Source organism: Perissodus microlepis, chromosome 14 (assembly GCF_051167445.1).
Source record: "Perissodus microlepis isolate ML-2025 ecotype Zambia chromosome 14, ASM5116744v1, whole genome shotgun sequence".
In the NCBI taxonomy this organism is placed as follows: Eukaryota; Metazoa; Chordata; class Actinopteri; order Cichliformes; family Cichlidae; genus Perissodus; species Perissodus microlepis.
In genome coordinates this window covers 15,436,116-15,463,388 of record NC_140474.1, presented here as the reverse complement: position 1 = coordinate 15,463,388, position 27,273 = coordinate 15,436,116, and the positions used below count along the sequence as shown (strand labels likewise).

Sequence of the window (27,273 nt, the reverse complement as noted above, 5' to 3'; positions counted from 1 at the left end):
TTGTCCAAGAATCTTCAGATGCATTTTTATTTTCTGATTACTGGAGCGATGTGTCACCATCATGTATAAATAAAACATTCATTTTGTGCACAGTGGGGAAAAAAAAAAAAGATTTTTCAGAGAACGCGTCATTGTCTGAGCTGGAAACGTCTGAGACTTCAGCAAATGTTTATCCAAAGTGAAATGAAATGATACAACAATATAAAAAGCACTTTAAGGTAGAGAAACAGAGCAAATAACAAAAGTATGGCCACAAGAGAACACAGATATAAATAATCACAAAAATTTGGTAATTGACATTGTAACCAGCCAAGCATTTACCAGTGTATATAAATATATAAATCCATATAAATAAAATTAACTCATTGTTACTTATGCTTGAACTATAACCAGTGAGCCCCTCACCCAAAGCACAAATAGCTAAAAATGAGCCAACGCACAATGCTCATCGCAGCTACCAGACACACTAAAACTCACTATCTATAGATCAACTATAGATAAGGAAGACTTTGGTCAGCCATGTCATTGTTTTTCATTTGGGTTAATTTGCCTACAGTATCTTTGCATTCTGCATGAAACATCAAACAGTTCTTCTTTGATTTCAGGGGTTTGTGAAGTAGAGTTACGTAATTACCAAAGCCAAGCCTACAACACAAAGGTGTGCTGTATCAATATTTGCTCAAGCTCAGAGCTGAGCACACCTACCAGAAATGCCAACAGTTAATAAACTAGAGATAAAGCAGGGCTCGGCACATATCTCTTCTGTTATTTTGGTTTAATATTACTCACACTGACTGGGAAAATCTGTTTAACAGAGTCTTAACACGAACGTTTTAAGACTCATTGCATAGGTTGGGCTTTTTATCAGTCTGCTCTGTTAAGATCAGCTAAATGACATCTACGTGAAATGTGTAATGTGCCCTGCCAGTCAGTATTACAGCTCATAAAGGCAACTAAAAACAAACAAACACCAAAACAAAAACAAAAAAACAAAACCCAGTGATAGCGGTTCTGATGCAAAACTACAGATTAACCACCCAGAGTGAGTGCGCGAGATAACATGGCATCACAGATGCATCAGATAAACAAACATACACACACTTAAAAAGGAAACGTCACTGATGTTGCATTGCAAGTTTAGTTTACCTGTTGCATTAAGTCCCACAGAGCCTGACATATAATGCCTTCCACGGCTCTGAAGGAAATTTGGGCTGTGTCTAAAATCATCTCGAACTCACGTAGTCGCCTCTCACTGTGTAACACTTGAAACGTGACAGCTTGCTCTGTAGTGAGCTGTAAATTGAGAATGCCAGACATAAATTTTACAGACTGGATTCAGACACTATAAAATGATCGGTCCGCTTTGTTGTAAATAGTGAGTCTGGAGCTTAAAAGGCAATAAAAGAGAAACAAGTCTAGTAGTATTTCATAGTGAGATGAGCATGCAAATCGACTGCCCATATATGACCCTATCATGCAAAACACATATGTGGTATGCACTCACACAGGACATATGGTGATAAACACAACAAAAAAACAAAAACAAACAAAAAATCAATAAGGACAAACAACATATCATAAGACATCTCACAGGACATGTGTGAAAGCACCGTTCTGCTGCCTGTCTAATACCATGGGGTAAGGCTGGAGGGTTTGGGATGTAAAGAAGATAGTAAGGCTCTGATTTCCACATCGTTCCATTAAGATCTTCATGTTTTCAGTCGTGATTCGCAGAGGTGGCTGATTGCCGTGGTTTAGGGCGAGCTTGTTGTAAAAGGAGGGCTCAAGGTGCTCTAGGATCTAAGGAGGTGAGTTATAAGAAAATATGATGACAGATTCATGCTCATCCACACATTTTCTGTCTCTTTACCTTCATGTTTTGTTTTGTTTCTTTTAGGTCATGAGTGCCATGGTGCTCTCAGGCTGGCCGCCAAAGATGCCTAAGAAAAACTCCAGCGCCAGGCGCACGTGGATGGGTACAAAGACGTATGAGGTGTAGACGACCATGGCGATGGCAGAGAAGAGGATGGAGTTGAAGATGGATTTTTCCCACGGCTCCAGGACATAGATGCCGGTGATGAGCAGGTATTGGTAGTACAACCAAGCCAGGTACTCCCTCAAGTTCTTGAAGTTCATTCTGCAGAAGTAGTAGTAGTAGAAAAAAATACAAGGCTCAACAGAAAATGTCGTAAGTACTCATAAGCTGGAAATAACATTGGTGGTGCAATTTTTACTGTTACACAGCTACACATTTTTTATACTTTACATTCATCTACTGCATCTATCTTTGACAATTATGAAATAATAAGAAGCATAAAGTAGAAGCCGCATCACAGACCAACGAGCTGAATTTATGGACAAAAATAACTTTTTAGATTTAAAACCAAGACCGTGATGTTATCAGAATACGTCTTATCAAATATGATAAATGATATACGCTGAAGCGGTGGCAGGCAGTGATAGATCCTTCTAGACAGGTGGGGGGCGGGGCCAGCGGGTGCGTTACAGGTGCAGGTGCACTCTTCTAAATGTCGTGCAATTTATTAGAATATGAAAAACAACGTTTGCTTCCCAGTACAGACCCGCTATCATCAACCGTGTGCAATCAAATTAACTTTCCTTGTTACAAAAAGGGGTCTAATAACTGCAGGACTGTTGTCCTGAAGCCTCCACGAGGTAGTTTCCTGTGATAGTTACCTTTCTTTTTTCATTAGTGTTAGGATGGTGCCTTGCTTAAAATGCCAAGTTTGACCCAGAAACCTGCAAGAATTTGCGCAAAAGTTATAAATTGTGCCCAAATGACATAAACAAGTGAAACTAGAGTTAGTTATCAACCCACAGCAATGATTACTGAATTTAGATTTAATACATGTGTATGGACTATATATTAGAAGGCGTGTGCGCTTATTAGCTCTTGAGCCATTACTTCAGCCTGTGCCGTCACTCACCTCGGCAGCCGACGTGAGATTCCTTCGTTATACTGCGATTATGAGACCAGTGGAGTCCCCCTGCCGCTGCTGCTGCTCCGCTGCTTTGTGTAAACCAAAAAGCTGCTTCACCAGTTCACCACCAGCCTATATGTGGTACACACATGACACCACACCCACTACCCGTGCTTAGACTCGCGACTCACCTGGCTCGCAGATCACGCAGGTGGAGTGTCCGAGAGATGCGATGCATAGGCCGGTGTTTGTTTACGCAGAGAAAAAGAAAACAGTCCTTGCATAAGAGGCACGGGGGAGAGGCGTTGACTGGGCCGGACCTCTATCCCAGCCATGTGTGGTGTGCTGCTGCTTTGTGCGGCATCTTTAAACTTTGTTCAGTCGGTGTCGCATCGCCTCTGTCCCACCATGCTGCTGCAGCCCGACACTGCGCCACCTCTGACGTAGACAGCAGCGAGCAATCAAGCACCACCAGCAGCAGCAGCAGGAGCAGCAGGAGGAGGATGGAAAACGGAAAAACAAGCAGAGACCACACTGGTGTACCGCAACCCCGGCATGCTGTAGTTTGCATTTCATTAGAGGAAACCAAATTATTAAAGCGACATGAGATCATACACAGAACGGCAAGAAGCACGTTCAGCTGAATGCAGCTCACAAAGCATTTCCAAAGCAGCCTCCTCCTCCTCTCCATCCCCTTCTCCGTGATAAGACTAGATGAAGTAATAACAGGCTACAACACCTAATGCCTCTTTAATTATATTTTGCAACTCACACTGAGTGTTTCTGGGATGTCTGGGAATGCAGCCTTAAACATTCTCCAAAGTGTTTTGAAAACAAATCAGGAGTCCTCACATCTCCTTCTGGACTTGATCATTTCAGTCTATGGATTCATAGCCTGCATACAGCTGTGGGACAACCAAGGGAGCTCAGACACGCCTGTGGAAGAAACTCTCTCTCATACACACACAGGGCAGGGTGTCTTTCTGTAAGCACACATACAGCTGAGAAATCTTATCTCCTAACTGTGAGCTTTGCTGACCAGCTCACTTCTTATACTGCATTATTGATGTGTAAACACGGGTAGCGCACCGGTGACGCATAGATGCACCGTCAAGCCCGCAGTTAGCGTTAGGACGATAGATACTGGTCTGAAATGTCAGGCACAGCTCATGAAGGCGCTTCTTCACACCGGACACATGTTTGTAAAGGAGCTGTAAGAGCAGTGAAACCACCGACTGCTGCTGCTGCCTGCGACAAGCACTGGGGAAATCATCATTCAAATCGGACATCCACAGTTAAGCCTTTAGGGACTTTGTAGTCTGTAAACAGGGAAACTACAGGTGAATCAGGCCAACACACAAAAGAGAGAGAAAGAGCAGGGGGGGATTCGCTTCATTCGTTTTCCCAAGTAGATCTGATTACCGTTAACAACCTGCTCAGGTTTGTGAAAAACAAGGGCTGCCCCCTCCCCTCCCTGAGTCAAAATGTGAAACTAACACACCCTGTGATACACACATTCCTCTGGTGTTTTATATTACATAAAGCTGGCTAGTGGCGGGCTGAACTGTTCCAGCAAACATGGTGGCATGTTTAACCACAGTTCCAGTATGGTTTGCTTTAATGCATTCACATACAAAAAAAGAAATCAGATTTAATAGAGTTAATTAACCCCCCTGTTAAATACATTCCAAGTTTTTATTGTTCTACTTCATTTATTGCGTCTAAACAACTGATTTAGGATTTTGTCACCGTGTTTATATATTTACATTTGAAATCCCACAAGCCTGACATTTATTATAATACATTGCTATATTATCCTGCATATTATCAGAATATCAAGCAACATAATCCAAAAATGTTAAAGTCTTGAATTTCACTGGTCCAAAAGCCTTAAATTTGAGTGTTCATGTGAGAAAAATTGTTCTGAGGAGCATTTCTGGTAAAAGAGTCGGCTTTAATGTGCAGCGAAATCCAAAATTTGTTTGGATCTTTACATTTTTGCACCTTTTGAGTAAGCTGGAGCTAGGAGCTAGTCATAAATGTGCCATTAGTGGCACAATGGGTTAAGCATAGACTTGAGAGCATGATTTGAATGAACTGTGAAGGCACAAATAAGTGCTAATTTAAATGTATTGCATTTAAAGCACATGCTGGTGCGACAGGCTTCAAACAGAGAGGGGAAGAATGCCCATTTTTACACTTTCGTTTTTAAATCAGCTCGCCTCACAAAGACTGTACGCTCGCTGGCTGAAGGTGTTGCAGCTGGACAGCATTTGCATTTTGCCCACAGTAGCCAAATTACACCATTAACTGACTTTGCTCAGCTTGCTGCCAGCCTCATTTAAATGAGTTACTTCCCATATCTTCCTAGCACAAAGCTCCCTCTGGTGGATGAATAAAGCAAAGCACTTCACAACAAGAGCCTCTAAACCAGCAGAAAATGTGTGGGTAAGGATTTATTTCGATAAAGAAGCTGTAACTGCTTCATTTTCATATTATTCTGATATGCCAAAGAGGATCATATAAAGACAGGAAATGTGAATCTGAAGACCCAGTTTGGATAAAAATCCACTGAGAGAGCGTGGAGATAAATGATCATATGTTTCATATGACTGAGTACCATTATGACTCACAGTTGGTACGTTTTAACCATCATAAACCAGTACACCACTGGATTTGTTTGCTCCAACATATCATCTGTCCGTGTTTGAAACGGTCCCCAATTTGCAGACAGTTCTAAATCCGGTGTGCAATTGCACCGTTGTAATGTAAACGGGCCTTTATTTGATAAATTGGCTGTCGGCGTCACAATGTCAGAACGCCGACTGGTTAGTCCGTCATCATGTCGGCACCCTCTCCTCCTGTGGCGTCCGTTAGACTCAGCTCCTCCAGCATCTCCGCCAGGGAAACGCGTGGTGCTCCGTCATCATCAGTGTCGCTCTCCACCGGGATCTTTGACGCATCTGAAATTGAAAAATCAGCATCTGCTCATTAAGTGTCTCATGCATCATCTGTAATGAACGTGTGACACAACTTCCATCAGAACCTCAAGCAGCCGTTGACGGTAAATGAGCCGTAACCTGACAATAGAAACCTAAACAAAGGCTCTGAAATCTCTCTCGTGATGCTGCTGCGGGAGTAAGTCTGTGCTGCGGTCATCAGCTGCTCACCTCTGAAGATATTGACGTTCTTCCTCAGTGCCTCATCTTCCTCCAGGTCCTCCAGGAAGTCCTGATATTGCCTGAAGACAGAAAAGTAAGTTGAGAGCAAAACCAGTCTGGTTACTTTACAGATAACGAAACACAAACCACATGATACTCTGCGCTCTTACTAAACAACTATTAACTCCCTTGAGTCCTCGTTTCAGGTATCCAAGTGTTTTTCCTATGTGGTCTACACCAGAGACGTGCGTGCTGGAAGTAACGGCTTTAATCTTAAAATGATAATAAGACCCTTTGGTTATTTAATCTCACCTCAAAGGGAGGGAGTATGTAATCAGTTCTGATTGTTAGCAGTCTATCGACCAGTTTTTAACATGTAATTTTCACATTTTGTGCGTTGATAGCTCAAGCCGACTTCATTTTGGTGAAAAATTGGGTCGAGGTCATAGAAAATGTTAAAGTTGAAAAAACAGCTTACAACGTTATATTAGGCACAATTTTTATGGATCATCTAAAACTTCACAATAATATACTGGGCCTTCCAGGACACGAGTACCTAGGTTGGCTAAGCATTTGACCTTCATTGCTAGCTCCAAAGTAAAGTTGACCTTGGGGGAGGGGGGGGAAATGTCAAGAAACCATATTGAGTAATACATCATATCAAAGGGAGCGAGCTGTAAGAGACACTTTTTATGTTTTCTACACAACACCCTTCGATGTCACAATGAGACCATAACAGGCTGACGCCAGCGTGGCTTGACATCATAAAACATAAAAGTTTTAGTATAGCCTTTTACCTCTGGGAGAGTTGTGTCTTATTTAAGGGATATTTCCAAGGCATTTCAGATTTATGCTAATTTTTTAAGAATACTTCATGAGGAGCACCCCCGACCCCCACTTTTTGATTAGACATTTTTTATTCACCTGAATATTAATGCATAATATTTAGTCCTGTCAAAAGAAAAATTAATTAATCTCACAATTTTCTGTAATTAATCGCGATTAATTACAATTACTTGATGAATAGCCTGGTTGCAATTACATTTTTCAACTTTACATTTAAGCTTGTAACAGACATTTATGCAATATAATGAAGTAAATGCAGAATAAACACAAAGAATGTTAAATGCTTAAATTCAAAGAGAATTTGAAGAGTTTTCTTCAATCTTTTAGCACAGGTTCTCTCCTGTGAAATACAACTTAAAAAACAAAAACAAAACTATATACTAATAGGTAAGTATACACAAATACATAATATATATTATATATTAGTGCTTGTCAAACAATTAAAATGTTTAATCTGATTCGTCACAGGGTTATTGTGTAATTTTCATTCGCATTTCATTTTGCGTGAGCAAACGGACTCGAGAAAAAAGGGAAAATATACACATTAAACATGTTTATTGAACATTCATGTTAACAAAAAAACTGTAAATATTTATCCACTCTCTCTCTGTCACTCTTGGGGAGGCACGAGGAACCACAGCTATGTAAAGCGTGTCCTCAACGATATTAATAGGTCTGCAGTTTGTTGCAATCCACTTAGCAACTGTGTCAGTCAATATGTTTAGAAATTCTATGAAAAGCTTAAAACTAATAATGAATCATTTTAAGAAGTATTTTCTGTGTATCTGAGTCTAAAGCAGCTCATTCATCTGTTACGCCTCCACTGTCGTCCAAAAACACACATCAGTGAGCTACAGCGCTATACTGGTTGAAACAAATCATTCACACCAATAAACCTGATTTGTATGATTTTTTTTTGAGTGAAAACTATACAACTTCAGGTTGACCCTACAATAATGGAAGGAAAACTCCAACAATTAGATGACCCCTATGTGGGAGCACTAAGCGACAGTGGGAAGGAAAATCTCTGGCAGAACCAGGGTCAGGGAGGGGAGCCACGATCGGCTGGGAGTGAAGGGAGGACGACAGGAATACAAAAAAACCACCAAAAAACCCCCAAAAAAACAAACAACCACTGTATAAACATCTGAACATAGTCCCAAACAAAAGTGCTTTTTTAACTTTTAAGTCTTTAATCTTAGCTTAAAAACAAAAAAACCCAAAACATTCCCAAGACAGCTTAGAGGTCAATGCTTGTAAGCCATACATCATTCATCTCAATGAGCTGAGCAGTCTTACCTCTCATCATCCGTGTCCATGCCTTCACGGTCTCTGGCCATCTCCTGCAGTTTCCAGTTCCTGCGCTTCACCCTCCTGCTGCGGTCATAGCTCTTCTTGATCAGCACCTTTGAATGTACAAACGCTCAAATTCAACAACACACGGCATTTTTGTTCCTATGTGATTTAACGAAGGGATGAACGTTCAGAACTCCATGCAGGGTTTTAGTTTGCCACTAGGGGTCAGTGTTAATCAAGTCAACAAATCGTGTCCGCTGAGTACAGGTGACACTTACCACATCAGGAACATGGTGAGGGTTCATCTTATTAAGGTACTCATCATTGATGTTGGAATTGGCAAAGTCAAACCTACAAGATAAGAAGAAAATTAACCATTACGTGTAAACACACTGACCATTATTTCATTATTTATTGTTACTCTTATTTATTCATTGTTATCTGACTGTTCTGCGTACGTACCCCAGCACCAGGTCTCCAATATTGAGAAGGTGGCCCAGGAATGTACGGCAGTAATACTGCTGACTGGTATTCATCTCTGATGTTTTCTGAACCCACACCTCAGCCAGGGTGTGCTGTATACACACAAACACAAAGAGGGAAGGGAAAATCCAAAATGTTTAAAGCAATCAAACAACATTACTCCTGTTCTTTCGTCCAAGTTTGCTCATTCAGGTGCATCAATAATAATGCAACACACACACACACACACACACACAGAAAGACTCAAAAGAGCGACGGGAAACTACACACCGCACTCGCCTCAAAAGAAACACTCCTGACTGTTTGTGTCGATTTGGCTCGAATCCAACATACAGGTTCAGGGATAATGTAATGGTTTGCTATTGATTTTACTTCTAAGGGAAGAGCAATGTTCCCCCATAATGCAATCTGTTCTGCACCAACACACACGCGCCCTTACTTTGTTGGACCTCATGCCAGCTCCAGCACCCAGCTTCTGGTCTCTGATGATGTCAGTGTCCATGACTATGAACTCCTCCAGCTGGCTTGGGTTGAAGAGACCGTTGAAGGGGTTACGCCAGTATGTGTTCCCGTCCACCTCGGCAACTAGAAAGATACTTTTGATTATTTAGAGTAATTAATTAAAAAAAAAAAAACCCACACACTTAACTTTCCGGATATTTAAATAATTTTTCTGGAAAAAATACATACACTACTCAAAAAATAGGAAAATAACACTTTTAAATCTGAGTATAGCATCAAGTCAGTTAAAGTTCTGGGATTTTGACCCAATATAAGGCAAAATTTGGACCCTACAGAGGTTACACAGGCAGGTCCCAGGCACGACACATCCATCGAGTGGTGCACAGACCTCTACAGGTGAGGCAGCAGCAACCTGACTGCCAAACTGGGAAGAAATCCTTGAACCTGTCAAACCCTGCTGCAGGGTTCCTGGGCACCTCCTGGTGCTCGACAATGGTCGGCCACATGTGATGACAGTTTGAAACCAGCTCATGCAAGGAACTGATATCACTGCCCCCCCCCCCCCCCCCCATGCTCGCCTGACATAAATCGAACTGAACACCTCTGGGACATATGTTTCAGTCCTTCTGACAGGTTGCACCTGAGACTGTCCAGGAGCTCAGTGATGCCCTGGTCCAGATGTGGGAGGAGATCCCCAAGGACACCATCCATCATCAAGCACAAGGAGGCCATACAAACAACTGAGCACCATTTGGATTTGCTGTAATGAAATTTCAGTAAAATGGACTAGCCCGCCACGTCCTCTTCACTTTTTGGGCTGTATTTGAATTCAGCCCACTGTCTGTAGATTAATTTCTTTTCCGTGAAAAGATGTGGCAAGTTGAGCCTTTCAATCCTAACAAATTACCCAGCCTATATCAGTATAGATATCCAGCGTGTGTTTTCTAAATCTTCCTTTCATTTTTCTAAGCAGAGTATTAAAAATATTCCAAGTCTGATTTATCCATAAGTGCTTTTTCTTTCTGTTCGTACTCTAAACAAACTATACAGGAAGATTGTCTTCCTGTCTATACTGCAACCAAACTGTACAAGCAGAAAAACAGAAACAGATACTTCTGATACATGAGTTAATTGCCTTGTGCCGCTGAATCTGCTCGACAGCCTTGAGGCTGTTTGTGCTTTTCAACCAGCTAAAAAACTTTCTGCTCCAAATATAGCCTGCTCTTTGAAGAGTAATTAAAAACGTGTGTGCTGCTTCAAGATGTGGAGGACCATCCAGCCTCTCACAAAATGAGCGATTACGCCACACGCAGAGGAAGCAACCCATCACTAATTGTCTCCGTGCTTGTATTGGTAATAAGTCCCCCTAAATCAGATAACTTGGCTTTGATAGAATAAATAATGCAATCTGAAATATGTTTTGCTCTCTGGGAGCACGTCTAATTTCGTGCTGTGACTGGAGAAGAGAGAAGCAGCCGAGTAAAATGACTGCGTGGAACATGTGGTCACCAAACTGGGGTCAGTCTAGTGTGGTTTAGAAGAGTGTCGACCAAGCAGCGACTCTCAGTAATGCAGGAAATACTTTTGGTGTTATGAACAATACAAGAGTGAAAAATAACCAACCTGTGGTAATGTTTCTAAAAGTGCAGATACTGAAAGAGGCTAAACCAAGTGCACAGAGGCAACAACTGGTTTATAAAAGTCATATTATGAGAAACTACTCAGATGAATATTTAAACATTCAGCTAGTCGACTGTGATGATCGGCTTCTTATGTAATTACACAATTTCAGTTTCTGAGCAAATGTATTAAGTGCTAAAATCAGCAGCTTTTTTTCAACAATGCTAATAACCATTGGTAACAGACTTAAAAAAATTAGAAGACATATTTAAATCTAGTGAATGAATTCCTCTGTTAATTAAAATGTCCATTATTTTTGAGCCATCAGCTGTCAAACGGTTTATAAAATGTAAACGTAAAATGTGCTGCTAAACGTCTCATAACACAAAACTGCTACTGTTAATTGTGTGGATGCTTTAAGCATCCACACTATTGAGTTCCTCTTGGGACTTCCGTACACTTTTTGGCACTTAACTACTTCCACAATTTTCAGCCGATTTTCACCGTTCAAATTTTAAACTATTCTGCTATTTCTGCTAATGTGTGCTATGTCTTTTGGTATTTTTCACTATTATACTTTTTAAAATATTAAGCTTAATTTGTCCCATTGAAATGAATGGGAAACTTCTGCAATTCTGCTAAAATTTGCTTGTTTTTGAAACTTAACTACTTCCTCATATTTTCACGTAGAACAACCATTCAAACTTTAAAATGTTCTCAAATTATTGGGCTATTCAGGTATAAATCAGCTTTTTCAAATCTTTTACCGTTTTACTTTTATGCCTCTTAAAGTTTTCAGTTGCAAAATTGTGATTTTTCACAAAATACATGCGTTGTTATGGTTGCTATGCACTTGGCTTCCAGTGTGCCACTGAAGGTTTTGCAGTCTTCTCTTCATGTCCGAACAACTTCTTGCTACTTGCTCAATTTTCACTCAACTTCCACAAATTATACATCAAAACGTAGGTATTTTTGCTGGCTTTCCGAAAATGTCACTATCATTGTTGTGGGATTTATAGAATTTTGGCAAATCTCCTCAGACCAACACAAAGTCGCAAAACTCTCCATAGAAAGTCAATGGAGAGCTTGTTCAAAATCACCGCTTGATTTCTGTAATGAGAGGCATATTCGAATCGTCATATCTCCTTAACGAAGCAAAGTTAAGACATAAGGCTTGTCCCAGTATATCTTCAGACACTCCTGACGCTCACAATTCAAGAATTATTTTCTCACCTATTACCGTTCTGAAATGAGTTAGACTTGTTTGAGGGTAGGAAATTCGTCCTTCGCTCAGATTTCTTCAGATTTCAAACTCTGGAAATGAACCACTTTTTTCTCTCGTCATATCTTTTTAATGGATTTCCACAGAGACCTGAAAATTTCCATGATTGTTCACCAAAGCCTGCTGTCTCTTACGGTGAAAGAATGATATTGATACTCCAAATAGATTTAGAGTTAGAAAGCGTTGTTTGAGGGCAGGTCAAGGCAGTTTTTGCTTTGCTCTACTCAGTTATGGTGCATTAGAAGTCAAATATCTTTAATAATTCATATTTTAATGATAAATTGTCAACACTTTAAGATTCCCCCATCTCTTCTGAACAAAACGGTGTAAGAATGACCGTTCTAGCCCCTACGGTTAGGAAATTATGGTCATTTGTTTGAGGGGAGTCGTCATTATGAGAAATAGACTGCAAAAATCCTGTGTCTCTCTGTGCTGCGTGCACCTGTTTTGGCGGGAAAAAGTGCACAGGCTCTCTGATTGGTGGATTCAAATTCAGCAGCTCCCAGGCTGCTTGACTGAGCTAGAAACTTACTTCTCTCTCCCTGTGTGTGTGTGTGTGTGTGTGTGTGTGTGTGTGTGTGTGTGTGTGTGTGTGTGACAGACAGAGAGAGAGAGAGAGAGAGAGAGAGCGAGAGAGAGAGAGAGAGAGAGAGAGAGAGCGCCTTTTTATGGGCTGATCTCATTGTAAGATTTAAATTCAATATATTTAGACTGGTTGACTGAATTGGATCTTGTGTGTGTGTGTGTGTGTGTGTGTGTGTGTGTGTGTGTGTGCGTGCATGAGAGAGAGAGAGAGAGAGAGAGAGAGAGAGAGAGAGAGAGAGAGAGAGAGAGAGAGAGAGAGAGAGAGAGAGAGAGAGAGAGACCGACCCTTTTTAGGGCAGCATGTCATTGTTGGAAAAAAGTATAATATATTCAGACTGGTTGACTGGCATAGACCCTCCGTGTGTCTCTCTCTCTGTGCATTTGTGTATACATATTTGATTTTGTGTGTATCTGTTGGCTGTTCCTTCTTGTTTTTTAAATTTATTTTTATTTCTTTATTTTTTTTTCACAGGTGAACAACAATTAGTTTTGAGGGAACTTAACCATGTTCCGTTTTTTTTTCAGCTTGTCATCTTACTTTTCCAGTATTTTCACTTAAGTTATTACTATTCTGCTCAATCATAGTATTTGTTCTAAATCATTGTTATTATGCTATATTGTAGTATTTCTGCTAAATCATAGTATTTCTACTATATTATATTTTTCTTTCTAAATATAGCATTTCTGCTATATAATTGTATTTCTGCTATGTTATAATATTTGTGCTAAACCAGAGTATTTGTGCTGAAACATAGTATTTCTGCCAAATGATAGTATTTCTGTCAAATTATAGTATTTGTGCTAAAACATAGTATTAATTTAAAATTACAATATTCATAGTTCATCACAGTGTCTCTGGTAAATCACAGTATTTCTGCTCTGTTGTACTATTTTTCTAAATCATAGTGTTTCTGTAATGCTTAAGTATTTTTGGCTAAATATATTCTTTCTGTTATCTTATACTGTTTCTCCTAAATTCTTGTATTTTTGAGAAGTTATCATGTTTCTGGTAAGTTACAATATTTCTGCTAAGTTCTGCTATGCTATTGTATTTCTGCCAAGTATTATGTTTCCTCTAAGATATTGCAGTTCTGCTAAGTTATTCCATTTTAGCAAAGTTCCTTTGCTTCTGCAAAGTTTTTACAATTTCTGCAACTTTTCAGCTTTTTCAGCTAGTTTTTGCAGACAGCTTCAGCTTTAAAGCATCCACACTGCATTTTCGCAGAAAATGCAAATTTTTCTAGTTACAAATAAATTACTGGACAATTTTCTGTTGAATATCTGCAGCTTAACACTAAAAGGCTACTAAAGCTCTTTTCTAACTGAGTGGTTTCTGTCATATTTCAGAGATGCTTCTAGAACAAAATGACTACATGTGCATCAGAAATTAGTAGAAGTTACCCATGGAAAAAACCCTGAAACTACCATATCTCTATGTATTGTATACTGATGTGTCAAACTTGTCATTAAGGCCCAGGGGAGGCCGCCAAATGTTGTCTTTACGGGACAAAGAGTGAAGCTAATTGTGTTTACTATGAGATCATTCATAGGAATTCAAAATAGGGATGGGCACTTCAAACAAACAAAAAATAATAATAATAACAAAAATTAAATACAAGTATTTTTTAAGACAAGAAACTGTTTTAAAAATATTCATTTCAATTGGACACCGTTTGTCCAATTCAAGGAGATGAGCAGGGTGGATAGAGTCACGTGTGTTATGTGTGTTTTAGGACTGTCACAGGAGGCCAGAGCACACAAAAAGCAGCCACACAGGCACAGCTACAACAGCTAAACTCCACACAAGAAAGGCCGGCCCGGCCAGCAGGTTCGAGCTCAAAAGCTATTTGCTGTTAGGTTTTATTACACTTTTTTTTTTCTTTTTAAAGGACGACAATTATTTACTGCACTTATCCCCAACTTAAACTACATCTCTGCTGACTGCAAGCCAACACAAATACGTGAGAAATGCTTATGCAATTAACCAGGGGAGCTGCAGACAGCGTGAGCCGTGGTGTCAGCTAAACGTGTCAAAACTCCTCCGTACTCACTCTGCAGGGTGCGGGGGTCGATCAGATGGATGGTGCTGGTGACACGGATGCACACGCAGACTTGACCCATGTTCCCCAGGCTCTGCGCCAGCCGAGGTGAAAGGCACACGACGTTGTCCTGGCAACCAGACAACCAGAAAACCGGGGGTCAAACTGAGGTCACGTGAAGTAAAAAGGCTTTGAACTTGTGCTGAACAGCTTGTTTGCTCAAAAAAAATAAATAAAATAAAATAAAAGGACTTGACGTTTTCATTTAAGAAAACAAGTGTCCCTCCATGGAGCCCCTAGTACTGAAATATGAGGTGTTAACAAACCCAGTATATGTCATGATATTAAAGCATTCAACTGAAAATGACACCTGACAGGGATCAGTTAATCCCAACCTTAATTTTAATGTCATTGCTTTCCAGTTTAATCTAACCTGTCACCGTTAAACTCAAATTCAACCATTTTTATAAACTGACAAAAATATGTCTAATGTGTAGGTCGTAGGAGTGACGAGGACAGTCGGGTGGGTCTCACTGCTAACAATGAATCATGGGATAAAACCTAGATTCAACTAAAATGAGTATCAAATATAAATGCAACTGTTTGCTGGATACCTTGCAGACCGGTACGATCTCCATGGAGAAGGTGCTCTTGTAGTTGTATGTGTTTGAGTGGATGTCGTGAGAGATGAGGCGCTGAGATGCCTTTGACCTTTAAAGTTAAAAAGAAAGTGTTAATTTTTATTAGTAATATTAAAACATTCACCAACACGTGAAAGCTTGTTAAGTGTCAGTCGGACAAATGGTACAACAAAAGGGCCTAGAAGCACTGAGATGTTGTGCACACATGGAAAGGAAACATCCTGTGTAGATCATGATTATATAAACGGTTTCTGCCATGCAGACACAACACTTGCACGCGGTTTCAAATTAATTAAAAACTTTAATATATTTCCTTTCTTTTTAATGGGTTACATTCTCTTCCGATTCAGATGTATTACCGACAGGCTACATTTTGCTAACAACTGCTAGCTAATCACCTCCACTTCTACATACAAACTGATCCTGACAGACGTCATCACTGAACGCTGTGAAGGTCGTGCTGTGTGTTTTCAAAGGCATGGACTGAAGCAATGTTTACCTGCAGGGCACGGTGCACTGCAAGAAGTCCACCATCTTCTGAGCGTGCTGCTTGGAACCGTAGTAGAAATCAATGCCCTCTGCGAGAAAAAGCAATACCATCAAATACACTTCACAGATATATTTATCACAGGCGTGCTTCGCAGGTCATCCCCACGCCAAAGAACATATGCATGAAAACGGCACATACCACAGAGCAGATGAAGAGGAAAGAAAAATATGGCAGCCACATGTAACCTTCTTAAAGCTTTCAAGGCCCGCCGAGACATGGAGATGATTTAAACAACCCCATCGGGCCAAAATTCTGCTTAACAGTCCCATCCAAGAATACAGAGGACTGCTGCTGCGATGTCACTCAATGCACAGCATGTGAGCCTCTGCGCATATAAGTACGTATGAAGTAGCACTTAGCATCCATAAGTAGGGTAAGAAACAAGCTTGCTCTGCAGGCAGCTGGTAAGGAACGCCCGCTCTGATTAGAGCGCACTGATTAGATGTACAACGTGTGCCCCTGAGAGGCCCACGCGAGGACAGCTGCATGGAGTTATTGGTGCCAGTGATATGCATGCATGACTGGCTGTCTGGTACGGGAAGAGGTAATTAACACTCGACATATCATTATGTTCTCCTTCGCTCTAACCCACATTAGTTCCGCTGGTGACAACTAGGGCAAGTTTCCCACTTTGCAGTGTAATTTGGGTAAAAGTCCCCACAGCAGAGACGAGGCATTTCCCCTTTAACCCTCGGCACCCCATAACAGCCGCGGCAGGCTGGCAGGTTTCCACTACTGCCTGTGTATAAACACATTATTGCACACACAACACTTTAATATATTTAAACAATATGTGCACATTAAAAAGAAACAAGTGTCAATTAAATATTTGTAATATTTTCAGTTTTTTCCCCTCATTCATCAGTAGTAAATCTAGACTCTCAGTCCACTGTTTATGTCAGCTGTCAACATGCCTGATGTGAAGCATCCGTGTCTATTTAGTCTTGAGGATGCTGTAGAACGTTGTCGAAGGAGTCTGATACGAGTCGATCGAGCCAGCGAAGCTCATTTCTGACTGATGACAGTGACGCTGAAGTATGCTGCAGCTATCCCGAACATTTCTGTCAGTAACAGCAGCCGTTTTTGTTGGTGTTAGCCGCTGTTTCTGAAGTAGATCTAATGCCGTCAGAGTCGGGCAATAGGCTTATAAACTTTCATAAGATGCAAGAATATAAATCAACTGTTTATCATAGGGAAAGTGAGATTTTTAGGACACTCGAACCTAAGGTTAGCTTCCATAACATTATCTTTTAACCAGCTGCTGCCGTTACAGCCAGCTTATTGTTAGAAATGGGAGGTCTGCACATTTAATCTGCATTTAATATAAACTGGGAATAAAGCAGCATTTTTAATGCACATTCTCTCAGGTAAGAGCTCTGACTTCTGGAGATGCGGCTTCAGCTGAGGAGGAAGAGGATGAGGAAGAGGATGAGGTGGAGATGAGGGAGGAGAGAACAGCAGTGGAGATGGCACATGAAGAAGAGGAGCAGACAGAGATGATGAAAAGATAAATAAATACAGGGAGTGCAGAATTATTAGGCAAGTTGTATTTTTGAGGAATAATTTTATTATTGAACAACAACCATGTTCTCAATGAACCCAAAAAACTCATTAATATCAAAGCTGAATGTTTTTGGAAGTAGTTTTTAGTTTGTTTTTAGTTTTAGCTATTTTAGGGGGACATCTGTGTGTGCAGGTGACTATTACTGTGCAGAATTATTAGGCAACTTAACAAAAAACAAATATATACCCATTTCAATTATTTATTTTTACCAGTGAAACCAATATAACATCTCCACATTCACAAATATACATTTCTGACATTCAAAAACAAAACAAAAACAAATCAGCGACCAATATAGCCACCTTTCTTTGCAAGGACACTCAAAAGCCTGCCATCCATGGATTCTGTCAGTGTTTTGATCTGTTCACCATCAACATTGCGTGCAGCAGCAACCACAGCCTGCCAGACACTGTTCAGAGAGGTGTACTGTTTTCCCTCCTTGTAAATCTCACATTTGATGATGGACCACAGGTTGTCAATGGGGTTCAGATCAGGTGAACAAGGAGGCCATGTCATTAGTTTTTCTTCTTTTATACCCTTTCTTGCCAGCCACGCTGTGGAGTACTTGGACGCGTGTGATGGAGCATTGTCCTGCATGAAAATCATGTTTTTCTTGAAGGATGCAGACTTCTTCCTGTACCACTGCTTGAAGAAGGTGTCTTCCAGAAACTGGCAGTAGGACTGGGAGTTGAGCTTGACTCCATCCTCAACCCGAAAAGGCCCCACAAGCTCATCTTTGATGATACCAGCCCAAACCAGTACTCCACCTCCACCTTGCTGGCGTCTGAGTCGGACTGGAGCTCTCTGCCCTTTACCAATCCAGCCACGGGCCCATCCATCTGGCCCATCAAGACTCACTCTCATGTCATCAGTCCATAAAACCTTGGAAAAACCAGTCTTGAGATATTTCTTGGCCCAGTCTTGACGTTTCAGCTTGTGTGTCTTGTTCAGTGGTGGTCGTCTTTCAGCCTTTCTTACCTTGGCCATGTCTCTGAGTATTGCACACGTTGTGCTTTTGGGCACTCCAGTGATGTTGCAGCTCTGAAATATGGCCAAACTGGTGGCAAGTGGCATCTTGGCAGCTGCACGCTTGACTTTTCTCAGTTCATGGGCAGTTATTTTGCGCCTTGGTTTTTCCACACGCTTCTTGCGACCCTGTTGACTATTTTGAATGAAACGCTTGATTGTTCGATGATCACGCTTCAGAAGCTTTGCAATTTTGAGACTGCTGCATCCCTCTGCAAGATATCTCACTATTTTTGACTTTTCTGAGCCTGTCAAGTCCTTCTTTTGACCCATTTTGCCAAAGGAAAGGAAGTTGCCTAATAATTATGCACACCTGATATAGGGTGTTGATGTCATTAGACCACACCCCTTCTCATTACAGAGATGCACATCACCTAATATGCTTAATTGGTAGTAGGCTTTCGAGCCTATACAGCTTGGAGTAAGACAACATGCATGAAGAGGATGAAGTGGACAAAATACTAATTTGCCTAATAATTCTGCACTCCCTGTATTTTGAAAGAGCTCTATAATAGACAGTCAATTCTTTTATCGTTTGTGTTTATCAGCTTCTCTCTCATTCTTAGGAACCTGGAACATTATTATAGAATTCTATTGGTGTACACAGCATTGTGCACATAATCATAGATCATTGACCTACCATGTATTTCTTTAATGTTGAGGGTATTCTGGTGGAGTTTATGCTTCAGGATCAGCTGCTCCAAATAGTAGAAAGTCTTTTTGTGTACAGTCTGATGGACAAAAGAGAAATCTTCATCACAGAGAAACTCATACTCATCCCTTTAAAGGCACAAACCTCAATAAGTAGCTTTGCATTTGCCTGCGAATACTCAACTTAATGGCATTCAATATATCTGTTTTTTTTCCCACGTCTGAGCAAGCTGTTTATTTCATGCATCTACGATCTGCTGAGCCTTTTCTGTCATGCAGCTACAGAGCAAAACCTTTTTCAGTGACTGGCTTTTATTATGAAGTGGCTGAGTTATATAATAACATAGCTTAGCTTCATAGTAACATAACTATTTATTAATCACTGAACTGCTAGTCTACGGTCTCTGCAGCAGTAAAGTTCAGTACGTCAGTACAGAGTGTCTTGAGTTGTATTTCCCAACAAAGACTCAGAAGTATGTTTGTATGTTTATATGAAACACTAACAGCGCTATATATAGAAAGAGAAACAGTCAATGACCCAAAAAACTGTAAAAAGTGAACATTACTCTTCTGAATGAAATTTGACGTCTAAAGTCGAGTCAGTGTTAGTGGAAAAAGAGGCTTTGCACACATTTTTCAGCTTTGACCACAAGCTTTACTTTTTAACCCTTTACTATGACAACCAATTTTACAAATGTGCTGAAATATAACCATTCACCATCCACTTCAATAACTGATAAAATGGTTCATGGTTTATTTAAAAGTGCTTTTAAAAAGCTTGAAAACAGCCAGAATGGGAAAATAGTTTGTACTTATTAGAGTGTAAGACCACAGGTATCTACCTTCTGACGAACTTGAACGACGGCCTTCCAGAAGTCTTTGGCCTCCACACGGTGGCAGTCGTCACACATCTGGGACTGGATGACAAACTCGACCACAAACACCTGTTGTAGGATGGCGCCATTCATCACCTGGAGAAGACAACAACAAGTCACACCATATGCTTCAACTCCATGGGAAACGATGACAAAAACCTGTGGCTGAAATTCATTAAACAAGCTGTTCAGGGAGAGCATATTTGAATTGTTATGCTTGAATTTTTATGTGAACAGGGAGAACTGCAGGCAGAATTATAAAGACCCTCCAACTGCACAAACAAAAAAAACACAAGGCTCAGGTTCTCACTAAAGGTCAAGGAGATGCAATGACAGCCAATGGCGAGGCTCGCTACTCTCACTTAACTCTGAAGAACAGACAGATCGCTTGTTCTTCTGATAAAACAACCTCAGGGTCACTTTGTAGTGGATGCACGTCCTACAACTTGTCACCACTTTTATGAATATTCTTAAGATTATAAAAAAAATTAAAAGATTTTGTTTTAAACTTTCTGGACAAAAAGCACCTTGCCCATCTCATATTGTTAATTACAAATAGAATTTTCCCACACGTAGAAATGTCCCCTTGTTTTCTAACCTCTTTCTGGATGGTCAGTTTCATCTTAATCCTTTTGGAGTGCGGCTCTGTCCACAGGAATCCAGCATCGATAAGTCGCACCTGTGAAGAGAGATGTTTTAGATCTGCGAGCACTGTCTGAGTATTGAGAAGTACAATAGTGAACGTGGTGCACATCATAATAAAAAAAGAGATAGATGGAAGGATGCTGTAATGTAATAATGTATCACAGAGTACCTGCACAAAACATTAAACTAGATGGGTTTTAAGAGAACAGCATTAAGGTTTTGATTAAATTTTACTGTCATTAAAAATGTAATATATACTTAAGGATATGAATTCTTAGCTTGCATATGTCTAAGATGGTCCCTCTCCACACACAACCCAAAAACACAACAAAAAGAAAATGCGCTCAATAAAAAGGCAGGACTGAAACAAGCAGCTTGTGAATCTCATATTACAAACTGGCACTGGACACCCCCTTATATTTAATTTATTCTAGAAATCTTTCACTTATGAGAAATATGCTATTCGTCTTTAGTGACACTGAGTAAGAAAGAGGCTTACTTTAGACATAGAGCTCTTTAGTTTTTTCAAGCAAAGAGCAAGCAGCTCCCTGGACTCCAGAGCACACTGTACCCAGGTCGCTGGAGGCTGCAAGTACCTGCGTAAAAGAGGAAATACATTTAAATAAAAACACACCTTTCTGACTGCTACATTTCACCTGTAAATGCCTTCTAAAGAGAAACAGTGATATAATGGGTGCATTGCAGTGTACAAAACAAATACAACTGTTATGTGTTTCTTATTAAATGCATGAAACGCACCGTTCACACTGCTTGCAGAAATGCACTGTGACTTGCTTGGGGATTCCCTCTGAGATGTCGACCTGAGTGCGCAGGCAGGCCACACACATGTTGGCTGGGTTAGGAGGAATGGGGACACCACAGGTACAGCAGAGGCTGGAGGGGAGAGACGCCAAAGTCAATGAAATACGAATAAATGATGGGTTGTTTCAGACCCTTTTGTTGATGATATATATGGTATATAAAAGGTTTCAGCATCTTCACTAAAGACAGCATGTACAATACAATGGGAGATTTTACAAAGCAGGTCGCAGCTTATGTTGTCGTGTTTTTCCCATATTTTTCTCATCACCTGAGCATTTTCTGAAAATAAACAGTCACGATGTTCACTTTACTTGATGACATAATTCATCTCAGTGGTTCTGGCAAAACTACACTTACAGTGCGCCATAATCAATTTAAAATCAAAAGCTACTGCTAGTTGTTATATTGGACTCAGGGCTCGCAAAATTTCAAAATCCCTGGTAGCCCTTCGGGCAGGGACTCTTCAGTTTTTGGTAGCCCAAAATAAATTTAAGTAGCCCGAATAAAAAAAGAGCAATTTTTTGATTGATGTTTTGTTTCCTGTTTTGTTTCCGTTACAATATTATACATTAAAGTATAATATTGTAACGGAAACAAAACATTAATCAAAAAATTGTTTAAACACAAATTACAACATTGTATAAAAATTACAATCATCAACTCAAATACTTGGTTCTAATTGAACAGAAATTTCTATGAACTTGTAAGAACTGTGTAGGACATGAATCAGTCTGTGTCAGATCCTGAATTTGAAATTTCCACTGAAGTCACAGGTAAGAGGCAAGTGGAACCAAGATCGAGGCCATTTGCTTTTTGAAGTTTGCAAAGACTGCTAAATTTTGCCAGTGGTAGTTCACTCTTTGCAACATAGTACGCTATTCTAAACTGATTTTCAGGTTTATTTTTAGTATGTTATTTGCAATTGGTGTTTGTTCTGGGAAAGATATTGCAGACTGAGCAATAATGCATTTCTTGCATTTCTCATGGGTTCTAATGGGGGCCTTTCTTAAAATGACTGGTCCCAGTAACAAAGGCGCTTGTCGACTCAGAAATCGAGGGAAAAGCAACAACACACCCGGCAGAACATTATGTTATTTACACGGGTGCACATAAGTGGTCCTCATGTGAGCATTCGCTGTCAAAATAAAAGACGCGCACCAGATAAGAAGTTGCAACGCGCGTTTGCGTCCATATAAAAGGCACTGTTTTTGTCCGCTAGAGTGGGATTTTCACGGCACATTCTGCACCACATCTCTGTGCGTTCATCATTTGTTTGAAGCCAGCTCACTTCCTGCAAACACTTTTCCGAGAATACGTGCTTCTTTTGTGGTTCGGACTCCTTCTGACATTTCTTTGGATGTGGAGGAAAACCAAAGTAATTGCTTAAAGGAGCTTGCTTCTTCGACATCTTTAAGAGTTCTAAACAAATGTCTGTCCTCCTCCAGAAAATCTTATGTACGCAAACACGCGGTGCAACTTCTTATCTTGTGCGCGTTTTTTTATTTTGACAGCGAATGCGCACCTGCGGACCACTTATGTGCAGCCCTGGTTATATAGCTCATCATATCGCAGCCACAGAAATTCTTTTGTCCATGAAACCATAAAGCTGCACTTTCTTTTTGCCTTATAGTCTGATTTGTCATAACTTTTCCGTTTTGTGGTAAGCTTTTCTTTGGCTGTCACTTCTTCACCCTGACCTGTCTTATTTGGCTCAGCAGAACTAAAATATATATCCTGCTGCTTTTACACACGCACTCACATAACGCTCAGCGATTCTCTGCGCGATCAACCTCTCACATGTTTAAGCTTGCTGCGGGAGATTTCACTTGTCATGTTTGCATAGTAAGCTAACGATTGATAAGACGATGTCAGAGGAATTGGTGCGCAAATTATCATCACTCACCAATCAGTGCTGTCGCTCTCTATACACAGTTCCCGCGATTGCAAAGTGAAAGCAAAAAACAAGCGCAAATTCAAACACGATTTCAATATGTCACATATTGACAGTGGCTCACCGATGCCAATGACATAATTACCCAGCTACATTTCCGAAAGAATGCAAAAGCATTGAAATATATTTTCCTATGATAGCCCGACGGGCAGGGCAGAGACAGATTTTGGTAGCCCGACTGGAAAAATCGCTAGCCCCGGGACGTCGGGCTAGCGATTTTGCGAGCCCTGGGACTGAAGACAGCTGCAGCCCCTTTACAGCCTAGGGACATGTATTCAGATCAAGCCTATTATTTGACTAATAAATAAAATATTAATTATTTATCTTAAGTCTTAACAAAGACTGCTCTATGATCTGTATTCCACTAGTGATGTGCCGGGGCAGAGAAATGCTATCTTCTGAAAACTTTCCCACTTTTTGACAGGTTTGAGATCCAAGTGTTCTGAAGCTTTAAGAGCAGAAGTAATTTACATGAGAACAAGATGATAGTTATCAGAATCTGTGGTTCATTAGGGAATTTCTTTTGGTAACCCCTCACATAATTGCTGATACCAAAAATTCTGTGATGTCCTACTGGTGTCAGCTTTGGTTAAAACCTACTGGTTAAAACATGTAGAACTGGTTCGAGATTGGCTAATAGCACTGGATCGGTGGAAAAGGATTTGAACCAAGTTTGTCAACAGGGCTCTTAATTAGGAACTTTTGGTCCAAATCAGCAACACACCCACTGAAAAGATGGTATATTTTATTTTACTGCAGTTGTGCTTTATGGATGATTTAATGAAAAAACAAACAAACAAAAAAAAAAAACAATCATTGTCCCCCACATGACTCCATCAGAATCTGTTTTTTTTTTTTTTTTTTTGGTACAATAACTAACGGAAGAAATTATGTATAACCGATAAGCCTGATTTAAAAATGTTGATTTAAAAAAAAGAAATTTCTTATGCTACAACTTTGACCAGCCGCCTATGCCATGTAGCGATATTACCCCTGAAAGTTAACCAAAAATGCACTTTTTGAAATTTTTTCCAGTGAATTATAACAAAGCAGATCAAACATCCAGAGTACCAGTGCTTCTTCCCATTACGTTACATTACAAACATAACCACTGGTGCAGTTTTGCTATTGAAGCCATGACTATACTGCTGCTCAAAGTTGATTTCTAAAACAAATATACAAATATATACAAATATTTTTGGTTGATTGGCTTGCAGTTTTAAAACAGAGCTTACATGTGTCCAGCCCTAAATTTTTCATGTGTCTATCGACTGTAATTATGGTGTTATAACATTACAATGTTATGAGGGCTCAAAAATGCTGGAAGCCCAACATTTCAAACCACCGTGAATGTATACACTTTGCATATGCTGGGGGGGGGGGGGGGGGGGGGGCAAATCCACTTGAGTAATGGACACTTGAAAGAAAAAAATTCTTTTTCATTCCATTTCCTGCTGATTGAGTAAATATTACAAGTTGTACTACATAAAAAATAATATCATTAGATGTTTAACCTGAATAGAACAAAATCCTGTAGTTTCCAGATGGCACTCAAATTATTAGTGAGAAAATAACTTTGTTTAAGAATTGCATATTTCTTTATCCCCAAATCACAGATTCTGGTTCACTTTTATGGTATGGGACGCCAAGGAAAATGTCAAGCTTTTATCTTTAATAGTTTTTAAAGATATTTACATTGAAATGTTACCATGGTCGAGCAGAAAATTTTATGACTCAGGCTGCTGCTGCTGCTATGTAGTTGACTATTCTGCCTGCTGATAGTTAGCAAGCCAATATATCCTGTGTCCTTGCCTCCTATTGGTAGTTTAATACCACCCTTAAAGGAAATATAGGCTTTATAGTTAGAGGCAGAGATGCTATCCACAGTCTGGAGAACGAGCTTTGCTGTTAAAACTCACACAGTGCTAAAGGTCTGCACTTACATGTTCCCCTGGCTGCTTGAGGCAGGAGCCTGCATGTACTCCATCCTTGCCAAGCTGAGTGGGTCTCAGGTGGTCCAGTTATCTCTGAGGACACAAACATGACAGATGTAAAGTGGCCCTGTCAACGCTGAAGCACAACACAGACGACTGGGAAAAAGAGAGTGTTAATAAACGTTAACCCAGATAGGCTTATTTCGTTTCCAAGCGTTCATTTAGAAACTGAGATACAGATATCTAAACAACGCTAAAGCTGCCCTAAGTACAGTTAGCACTGCTAGCCTGGCTGATGCTCTTGATACAGTGTGTTAGCACTGGAGGCTAAACTGCTAACTCTTCTGAGTGATTCTCAAAAGTTTTCGCGGAGAAACAAACACATAGAGTCGACTGAAAGTATTCAGTAACTACAGCTAAAGCGACCGAGTGTTGACAAAACTTACTGATCTTATTTTGATGAGAAATCAACAGCACACAGTAAACGAGGTAGCCCCACGTTTTACCCACAGAGGACCGAGAGAGGCTCGATGGCGTCAAGCAGGACTCAAGGACCCCGGGACTGCCTTTGTTTGCCTGAATACATTTCCTCATAAAAATTTAAATCAAATAAAAATGCCACTTAAATACCAAATAGATAAAAAAGTATTACTTGTTTTTCCAATTTAAATCTTGTATTAGATCATCTGAAACGCTGATGGTGGTATATATAGTCATATATCTTAAAAGGTATAGTAAAAGTATAAGATTATTACCAGAAGCGTTTTAGGCAATTAGTTAAAGATCATTTTAATGTATTATTGTGAAGAGGAGTTTAACATTTAACTGACTGAATTAAAATTAGAAAGTCTCATTTAGTAGGTAAACAGGCATGCATAGCTTAGCGAAGCTATTTATATTTATAACAATACATCAAAGCTCAGTTGATAAACTTTAACTTTTGTGCCCTTTCTCTTTGTTTTTCTTTAGTAAATACGGTAAAAACAGAGTCATTTAAACTTTCCACCAAAACTCCTGCTAACATCTTTTTTTATTCATTCGTTTGCCATTTTATTGTACGTTAACAAATAGAGGGGCTAAACTGAGGACGTGTTGATCTCACATTTCCCTCCTGGTGCGACTGATACTATAGTGCTAAAAACAATAATTTTACAAGTTTTCTCTGTTTGTTTGGTTTGTTTGTTTTTAGTGGTGGTGGGGGAGGCCTGAGAAGGACTTCTGACACAAGCATTAATACAGGAACTCCCCTTTTCTCCTATAACATGACAATTCTACCTTGCCACAAACACACTGGGCCTAATGAAAGGTTATTTATCTGATTTAATTTTATAATGAAATGCTGCGTGTTAGCATGTATTTAAAATTATTGATTCACGGAGGTCTTCAGACTCACCTGTGGTATGCCTGGTCCTTGGACGCCTTCGAGTTCTGTCGTAAATCTCCCGTGCGGTTTCTCTCTTGGTGTCTTGCTTAACCCCTGGTGAGATTTTAGGCATGGCTGATATATAATTGAGCAGTAGAATTTATAACATTTGGATGAAATAACATAATGCTGCAATAATTTAATTTTTGTAAATAGTCTGCAGTTTTCTTATTGGTTTCTCTTCTGAATCTTAAGCCAGTGAATGCGACAACTTATTAAGTTGTAGCCACAACACAACTGTTCTTTTCTTTCAAGTGATTACATTAATTAACTAATTCATTTATCTATCTAAATGTATCTAAATTATTTATCTAAACGGCTGTAGATTACATTTCTTTGCATCGCCCAATCACCTTGTTTTCAGACTTGTGTTGATATTCAATTATTTCCTACAATTTTGAAGGCGAACTTTACGAGCTGCACGTGAAAGCAGCACGGCCGTTTAGGAAAGCAGCAACGGGGCTTCGCAGCCAGT

The 27,273-nt window shown here is 40.0% G+C and overlaps 2 protein-coding genes across 6 annotated transcripts; both read right to left on the bottom strand.

The window, feature by feature from the left end:
* Positions 1 to 3,651, bottom strand: sptssb (serine palmitoyltransferase, small subunit B). 4 transcript variants are annotated; one of them, XM_084951727.1, is made up of 3 exons: positions 2,949 to 3,651; positions 2,698 to 2,760; positions 1 to 2,137 (listed from the first exon to the last, which is right to left on the bottom strand). In XM_084951727.1, exons 2-3 carry the CDS (start codon positions 2,709 to 2,711, stop codon positions 1,894 to 1,896), a joined length of 258 nt encoding a protein of 85 aa, XP_084807853.1. In that variant the 5' UTR covers positions 2,712 to 2,760; positions 2,949 to 3,651; the 3' UTR covers positions 1 to 1,893. The 4 variants fall into 4 exon arrangements, with proteins under 4 accessions (XP_084807853.1, XP_084807852.1, XP_084807854.1 ...); XM_084951726.1 differs by lacking the exon at positions 2,698 to 2,760 and having other exon boundaries at positions 1 to 1,800; positions 1,871 to 2,137; positions 3,134 to 3,651; XM_084951728.1 differs by lacking the exon at positions 2,698 to 2,760 and having other exon boundaries at positions 2,949 to 3,650.
* Positions 3,652 to 4,875: 1,224 nt separating this feature from the next.
* Positions 4,876 to 27,244, bottom strand: nmd3 (NMD3 ribosome export adaptor). 2 transcript variants are annotated; one of them, XM_084951722.1, is made up of 17 exons: positions 27,152 to 27,244; positions 26,769 to 26,852; positions 25,385 to 25,468; positions 21,428 to 21,562; positions 21,168 to 21,264; positions 20,622 to 20,702; positions 19,991 to 20,119; positions 19,138 to 19,228; positions 15,857 to 15,935; positions 15,331 to 15,427; positions 14,729 to 14,846; positions 9,168 to 9,313; positions 8,708 to 8,820; positions 8,524 to 8,596; positions 8,249 to 8,355; positions 6,113 to 6,183; positions 4,876 to 5,905 (listed from the first exon to the last, which is right to left on the bottom strand). In XM_084951722.1, exons 3-17 carry the CDS (start codon positions 25,426 to 25,428, stop codon positions 5,772 to 5,774), a joined length of 1,515 nt encoding a protein of 504 aa, XP_084807848.1. In that variant the 5' UTR covers positions 25,429 to 25,468; positions 26,769 to 26,852; positions 27,152 to 27,244; the 3' UTR covers positions 4,876 to 5,771. The 2 variants fall into 2 exon arrangements, with proteins under 2 accessions (XP_084807848.1, XP_084807847.1); XM_084951721.1 differs by lacking the exons at positions 26,769 to 26,852; positions 27,152 to 27,244 and adding an exon at positions 25,822 to 25,947.
* Between the last annotated feature and the right edge of the window lie 29 nt (positions 27,245 to 27,273).